General features: G+C 32.0%; 1 protein-coding gene across 1 annotated transcript in view; it reads left to right on the forward strand.

Annotated features, from left to right (window-relative positions):
- The window catches only part of LOC111717276 (roundabout homolog 1), a gene marked incomplete at its 3' end in the record, with an annotated part of 29,650 nt that extends 22,002 nt beyond the window's left edge, over positions 1–7,648 (forward strand). The window contains exons 8-19 of the mRNA XM_023492779.1: positions 1,176–1,281; positions 1,337–1,379; positions 2,035–2,086; positions 2,419–2,486; positions 3,834–3,918; positions 4,213–4,347; positions 4,554–4,616; positions 4,989–5,069; positions 5,617–5,677; positions 5,760–5,864; positions 6,414–6,509; positions 7,587–7,648. Of these exons, the coding sequence (XP_023348547.1) occupies positions 1,176–1,281; positions 1,337–1,379; positions 2,035–2,086; positions 2,419–2,486; positions 3,834–3,918; positions 4,213–4,347; positions 4,554–4,616; positions 4,989–5,069; positions 5,617–5,677; positions 5,760–5,864; positions 6,414–6,509; positions 7,587–7,648 (957 nt within the window). The remainder of the gene's footprint in view (positions 1–1,175; positions 1,282–1,336; positions 1,380–2,034; positions 2,087–2,418; positions 2,487–3,833; positions 3,919–4,212; positions 4,348–4,553; positions 4,617–4,988; positions 5,070–5,616; positions 5,678–5,759; positions 5,865–6,413; positions 6,510–7,586) is intronic.
- Positions 7,649–8,445: the final 797 nt, after the last annotated feature.

Genomic DNA, 8,445 nt, shown 5'->3' on the forward strand with positions numbered 1-8,445 from the left:
CCCATCCCACCCCCCCCGCCCCTTCTTTTCTCTAACATCCTGCCACTCTCTGCCTCCAATAACCTTTCCCATTCAAACTTTTTCCCAGTAACGTCCACTCATGTAAGTATGCCTCTAATAAATTAGCTCCCCTAGCTTAGCTTAGTTATCTATACTCTAACCTCCGAAAATCCTCTGCCTCCATATTCTACATCCTCCAACCTCCATCCACTAACAATCTCCAAACCTAAAATCCTTCCTGAGTTAACGCACTTTACCTCTACGGACCTTGTTCCAATCTAATAAACTGTCTTTACTTCTCTAAATACAAATGGTCTCCATGGATAGAACAATATATTCTTGTCTACATGTATCAGTATGTAATTAATCAGTAAACACTTGTACTGTAAATAGAGATTAGATATATTTATTTTCTTTACCAAACAAATGTAAAAAAATAAATAGCAGGAAGCAAATATGTATTTTTTAGATCAGCTCCTTCTCTTAAAGGAACTGTAATCGTAATGTCAAGGACATTTTGAACTCGGTATTCCCCCCCCCCCTTGTATGTCGGATTCACAATAGTAACCTTGTAAGCTGAGTCTGATCAATAAAACATAAAACTTCAGATATTTTCAATGTTGTGTTCTCTTTAAAAGACTTGCAGATATCTGTTTTAGGAAGAAAAGGAATCGTTTCTTTGTTCTAATCCATATATCTTGTAAACCTGATAGTGAAAACCATTGAAAGGAATTGAGTTTTTGCAACAAACTTAAAATTTTCTCCCCCCCTATATCTTTGCAACCTGATGGTGTAAACCTTTGATATTTCAAAGTTAGACTATTTGATCTACAAGAATTAATAGTTTGAAATATAAAAGGTCTATGAAAACTGGTTGCTAAATTATTAGAATTAGAAAATCTAAGTTTGTGGCAAAAACTCAATTCCTTTCAAACTTAGATTTTTTGATCTAACAGATTTCATAGTTTGAAGTATCCAAGGTCTACGAAATTGCTTAGCAAAAATATAGGGATTATAAAATCAGAGTTTGTTGCAAAGAGTCAATTCAGTTTACAGTTACATTATTAATCAGATAAATGTTTGAAGGGTACCATTGTGAATCGGGCAATCTTCCTTTTAAATGGAAGGTTGAAATCACAAAGATGGCTTCTAAAGAATCTGATTTTTTTATTTAGAGCCTCCATACTTTATTCAGCCTCCGCCAAGCCTCCGAACTGGGGTTGTTGGATCTGATATCCTCCTAGACTGTATAGTACAGGGAGATCCTACACCAAGGGTTAGGTGGGTAAAAAAACAGAACTTATCTTTTTCATTTTTTTTAACTATTTGTTTCTAGATGGAGCAGAAATAAGGGTGAACTAGATGAGAACAGAGCCAAGGAATAAATATGTTTTTATTTTCAGAAATCCTAAAAATATTAAAATCAAAGTCAGCAACGTTAATTTGAAAAATTCTCCCTGTCAACCCCTCTGTTATAATATGCCTGAGTGAATCGGCCTGAAGCAAATCCCATTAACTGCCTGAATATACCTTAATCTGCCTGAAAAATAAACAGGAAGAAAATGTCAACAGACTGAGCAGATCTATGCTTTAAAGGGAATTTCACTGCTTTGCATATTTTTAGTTCGGACAAATACCTTACTCATCATCTCCTCCACGAAACAGTGAATCAAAATGTCATTTTACAACTTTTGTCGAAAATGAAGTATTTAAAGACGTTTCCTTAATTGTTATTTGAAATTTGACTCTGATTTAACTGCTGAGTCCTTGAGCAAGCTGTACTTTCCAATTTTCCGATCAAATATAAATGTTTTTTTTCTTTTACTTTTTCGTATAATAAAACAACAATAAGTAGTCCAGAGTGGGGTTGTGGGCATGTTTATATCAATCAGGTTTGCATATAAATATATCATTTTTACATGTACATAAACCAGATTTACATGCACAGAAATCAGATTTACGTGTACAGAAATCAAATTCAGATGTACATAAATCATATTTATCTGTACATAAATCATATTTACTAATCTCTAGACTGTGAACGGTAAAGGTTTACTCCTAGAGAATATACATCCCAATGATGAAGGTAAATCAAACTTGTATGCCAACAGATGGAATTCTACTGATTGATCGCATTAATGAACTAAATTCTATTTTTTTTTGTTGAGTTTAATTACACGGGCAGCCGTAGTACATTTGAATTTCCGATCCGGGTCAACCTTTCCGGTCCCAGTTTGTACTGCACCGGATTGACGTTGGATTAATAAAGAAGACAATCAACAGGACTAGCCGGTGCAACAAGGTTGACGCGGTCAGATTTTATGCCTCATATCGGTTGAATTTACTTTTACTAAAGGGGCAGAGGTGCGTGATTATTGAATAAAAACCATCCTTTAAATTTTTTTGATTTTTGTTTAGGGGAATACGAATGTTCAGCTGAAAACACAATTGGAAAAATCTCTGGCAGTGTTCAACTAATTGTACAGGTATAGTTTTATTTATTAGTTTTACAGGAACCAGATTTGATGATTAACGATAGGTAGTTGAACTACGTTGTTTTACAGGAACCAGATTTGATGATTAATGATAGGTAGTTGAACTACGTTGTTTTACAGGAACCAGATTTGATGATTAACGATAGGTAGTTGAACTACGTTGTTTCACAGGAACCAGAGTTTGATGATTAACGATAGGTAGTTGAACTACCTTGGCATAGTTAACACAATTCTCTAGTGCACCACCGGTTAAAAAGAAGTGGGTCAGCTTTGTCAATACGTTCTTCAAAATATTGTGGCCTTTAGGCGGTTTTAATTTCTCAAGAGGCAACATTTTTAAAATATCAAAATTTTAATTATTCAAACTTCATGATTTTGTTTATTTTGTATCCTTCCGGTCCCAGTTTGTACNCATTCCCTTTCCCCTTTTCAGCCTTGCTCTTTCTTCTCCTCTACAAAATGTATACTATGGTGATTGATTTTCAATTCCCCATTTTTCGGATGTTTCCCCTTTTCTTACTTTTATTTTCTTTTTACTGGAGTAATGAACTGCATACAGTCTAAATATTTAGACTGAGTTTGTTAATTTTGCAAAATGTTTTGTTTATTTTATTTAATTCTAGTTCTATATTCTAATCCCATTCTTTAGGAGTTAAAACTAAATCTTTTCTATTTAGACTACCCATTCTACACCATGGAGTATATACTTCAACATTTTTAACATACGTGGGGTGATATTGAGAATTAAGGCAAAATATGAGAAAAAGTGGTAGAATAGTTGTATTTGTGGAGAATCATCGGTAGTCAGATAAATCAACTGGAGCAGATACTCCATGTAATGTATATTTCTAGAATATTGGAGTAAATACTCCATGTATAAGTGGAGAATGTTGGAGTATATACTCCATATATGTAGTTATGGAAAATATTGGAGTAGATCACCATGTATTTGTGAACAGGGATGGATCGTTTCCACTTTTTTGAAAAACGACTAAGAATTTTTTTCAATAACTGAGTTTTTAAAAAATGTTTGTTTTTGAAAACATTTAACAACCCTGTATTTATTCTTATTTTAAACAGATTAAGCTGTTGAAGAATAAAAATATCTTTACATTCTCTGTTTTCATAGTCAAAATGATAGATCAATAATTAATATCTGCCCTTCGAACCCGACTTTGCCTGGCCGCCAGTTTCTTTTTTGTCAACTCACTATACTTTTCTCATAAACCTGGGTCCCAGATATTAACATCTCAAAACTCTAAAAATCTCTTTGTTCAGTATTAGTTTGTAAAGATTATATTGTCAATTCCCAATTGATTGTTTATCTCTATTCTCTAGGAGCCTCCTATACTAACGGTTAGCCCGGAGAAGAATGTTCAAATACAGGTTGGAGAGGAGATAAAGCTGACCTGCCTCGCTACAGGTCAAAGCTTATTTTATAAATGAGAATAGACCTTAAAAGTAAAAGATTATTAAATATGGGTTTCGTATCAATCCAAAAGATATATTTTTTTTGTTTTATTCATGATGAACGATAATAAACAATTTCATGAGACTTCCATTTAAAAACGTTTAAACGTTTAGCTGATCTAATATGTGGAAGATATCGTCGGTTTTCTAGCTTGAAAACTATTCAATTCTAGCATTTCACAATAGTCACAAATTTTATTGTTCTTTCCGTTCCAAAAATACCAAAAATAACTTTAAATGCTAACAGGACGGCCGTCCCCTACCATATTCTGGAGTAAGGAGGAGGACAACGGTGTCCTGTTCCCGGGATTAAAGGACGGAAATGTTTACGTTACAGCGGACGGGTCCTTGAAGATAAAACAGGCTGTGGTAGAGAACACAGGTAAATAGGTAGATAGATAGATAGATAGATAGATAGATAGATAGATAGATAGATAGATAGATAGATAGATAGATAGATAGATAGATAGATAGATAGATAGATAGGAATAGAGATAGAGAGATAGATAGATGTTCTTTAATTAAAGAATTCTGGAGAAATGCTGTCTCACAAAAGATATCATCTTAAAGAGTTGTTTTTAATTTTAGGTCGGTTTGTTTGTACTGCAGTTAACGAAGTGGGAGCAGCGATGGCACAATCGCATGTTTTAGGTAAATAGATATTTTTCCATTTGATATCTTGGATTATTCTTAACCCCTCCGTTAACGGCTTTTTGAATTTGCCAATTTTAGACAAATAGCTTTATTATGAATAAATTAAAAGAATATAGACTTTTCTTATATTTTATCAACTCTGTTCCGACCTATATGAAACCTAGACCTTAATCTATGAATTTAAAAAAGAATAAAATTTATAAAGTTTGAAAATTGAAGAAGTTTGAGCGTTCAAGACAGTTCTTGTGCAAGCTGCTTTAAAGTTATATGGGGGGAAAATATAACAGATAGAGGGGAAAGGAGTAGGGGGGTAGAAATACTCCTTATTATTGTAGATTTAATGTTTATCATTGAAATGTTTTTATTCAGTTTACGACAGTTCTGAGATTGGTCAGAAGATGTCGGCAGCTCATATTAATGTTTACAAACATTCAGAAGAACAAGATTTGGGTAATTTTCAAAAATATATATGATTGTTACTTTAATCTCTTCTAGGCATTCAGAAGCTCTCTTTAACAATATTCTTGCTGTTTATTTTAATTTCATCCTAAATTTTTGGTGCAAAATTTTTAAACTTTGCAAATTTTTCTGGTTTTCATTGTGCATTTTGAAAGTTTGAAAAGAAAACATTTTTGAGGGACCATTTTTTATTCCTGACCAACCATAAAGAAACATTTGTATAAAAAAAATCCCCCCAAAAATTGGGTTTGCCATTTTACGTTTATTTGTATAATACAAATGAGTAAATCAACTTAAAGATAACTTCTTTTCTAAGAAACCAAAAAACCAACCGGTAAGGCAAATATAAATTGAATTAAAAGAGATTAAATAAAAGTTGTTATATACCTAAAGGAATGTATTTTCATATTGATTTAAATCAGAAGACGGTAAAAAGATATTTGTGGATTCAATTAAATAAAAACCTTTAAACATCTGTTTATTAATTTTTTTCTTGTAAATATCTAAATTAATATTTTTGATACTTTTTTCTGTTTAGAAGAAGCCAGGGTAGCGCTTCAACAACAACTGGTAGAAATTAAATCTATCAAATCTCTCAGGTTCAAATTCATTTAATTTGTTTTATGAAAAACATTTTAATTATGTTTTCTATTTTCTTAAATTAATTTAATTTTGATTTAGTTCGAGCTCTGTAGAGATAACCTGGAGAAGTATTGGTGGCAGAACCTTGATTCATGGCTTCCTTGTTAGATATAGACCAACATTAAATAGATATCAGGACTTTAGGTTAGATATAGACCAACTTTAAATAGATATCAGGACTTTAGGTTAGATATAGACTAACATTAAATAGATATCAGGACTTTAGGTTAGATATAGACCAACTTTAAATAGATATCAGGACTTTAGGTTAGATATAGACCAACATTAAATAGATATCAGGACTTTAGGTTAGATATAGACCAACTTTAAATAGATATCAGGACTTTAGGTTAGATATAGACTAACATTAAATTGATATCATGACTTTAGGTTAGATATAGACCAACTTTTAATAGATATCAGGACTTTAGGTTAGATATAGACCAGCTTTAAATACATATCAGGTCTTGTTAGATATAGACCAACTTTAAGTTCAGATGAAAAAAATATATTTTAAAGAGTTTAAAGGCGGTGTTAATTAATTTTTTTTTAAAGAATTAAATAAAGGACTTTAATCTGATTTTAATTACTAAATTTAATGTATCTATTCTATCTATTCTATAATCCACTGGGCTTTCATAGAATTCTATGAATCTAATCAATCAGTATTCTAATTTCTGCTCCTTTGTTCAGAAGTTTGGTGGTGACAGACACACGGACAGACACATACACACTTGTTGAACTAGAGAGTAATACTGAATATGATGTTTTTATTCAGCCTTACTACAGGTATTCAACCGAACTACAGGTATTTAACCGAACTACAGGTATTTAACCGAACTAAACGGTTATTCAACCGAACTACAGGTATTCAACCGAACTACAGTTATTCAACCGAACTACAGGTATTCAACCGAACTACAGGTATTCAACCGAACTACAGGTATTCAACCGAACTACAGGTATTCAACCGAATACTAGGTATTTAACTAAGCTACAGGTATTCAACCGAACTACAGGCATTCAACCGAACTATACAGTTATTCAACCGAACTATAGGTATTCAAACGAACTACAGTTATTCAACCGAACTATGGGTATTCAATCGAACTACAGGTATTCCACCGAACTACAGGTATTTACCTAAGCTACAGGTATTCAAACGAACTACCGTTATTCAACCGAACTATGGGTATTCAATCGAACTAAGGTATTCCACCAAACTACAGGTATTTACCTAAGCTACAGGTATTCAACCGAACTATAATGTTATTCAACTGAACTATAGGTATTCAACCGAACTATAATGTCATTCAACTGAACTATAGGTATTCAATGTAACCGAGTCCGAATACTAAGTGTTCAACCGAACTATACAGTTATTCAACCGAACAACAGGTATTCAACCGAACAACAGGTATTCAACTAAACTATACAGTTATTTAACCGAACAACAGGTATTCAACCGAATAATAGGTATTCCAGCGAACTACATACAATACAATACAATTTATGACTCTTAAAAGATAATGAAATATCAAGCATCAAAATATGTGCTACAAGAAACCAAGGGTTCTTTTTCAATATTAATCTTCAAGAGATTTACAAAATAATCCATTACATGTTATGTTTTGTTAAGAAAGGCATTTTCAGCCTTCTCGAGACTTTAAAATATTGACAACTCTGAAATTTAGTCACCAAGTTTTTTTTTAGACAGCCGCGACTTTAAAGTGTCGCAACGTCTTGGCCTTTGTTTTTGCCTCACCAACTCATTGAAGCTGTTATGTAGCCTTAGACAATAGACATACATTTCAGTATATCTCTACATAATTTTTGATATTTTCAACTCAATATATGTTTGTCTAGGAGTGTAGTGGGACTACCAACATCAATTAAAACAGTATCAACTGAAGAGTCGAATATACCAGGTAATAGTTAAAAAATATACAATTTTATCTTTAGTTTTTTAATTGTGTTAAAATTAGAGTTTTTTTCAATAAAAATTTTAAAGTAACACCAAAAATCATAAAATTTCATAAAGAAACTTTACCAAAAAAAAAGTTTGAGATGCAAAAAAATCCAGAAACAAAAAAATTATATATACCAGTTTGTTCAAGTTAAACTTTTCCTCTTTATATATACACAAACTGAAAGACAAATTTGTATTTTTTTATTCTCAAAAACATTTTTTTATTCATATATCAAAATATTACTTAAATTATAATCTTTAACTTTATTCTGTAATTATAAACTTTGTTGAATAGCATTCTGCACAAGAACTTCCACAATCTAAACTTAAAACTTCAATTTAACTTTTTTCAAGTTGAATTAGACATTTCCTACAATCAGGGCATGCGGTGGAATAACTGACACACAATACATACTTAAATTTACATAAACTTTAAATCCTTCTCACTTGTCACTTTTTACAATCTAAGTATGAAATGAAAAGACATTTTTAAACACCTTCTTAAAGGGATCCCTATTTTATCTTAAATGACCCTCCATTTTAACAGAAAGGAGTTGGTCACTCAGCACCAAAGGGGTATATCTTCCTTACAGATCATTATTTTTACATCTAGTTTTTTCTAAAGTAAGTCCAGTATATCCCTGAATGGTGTTCTGGCCAGGATATACCTTGAAAAGTGCAGGGGCGCAAACTGTTGAAAAAAAGGGGGGTCGATAGGGTGCTATTTTCGGAAATAATGATTCAAATAAAATGATA

The sequence above is a fragment of the Eurytemora carolleeae genome, unplaced genomic scaffold (assembly GCF_000591075.1).
Source record: "Eurytemora carolleeae unplaced genomic scaffold, Eaff_2.0 scaffold2082, whole genome shotgun sequence".
Taxonomy (NCBI): Eukaryota; Metazoa; Arthropoda; class Copepoda; order Calanoida; family Temoridae; genus Eurytemora; species Eurytemora carolleeae.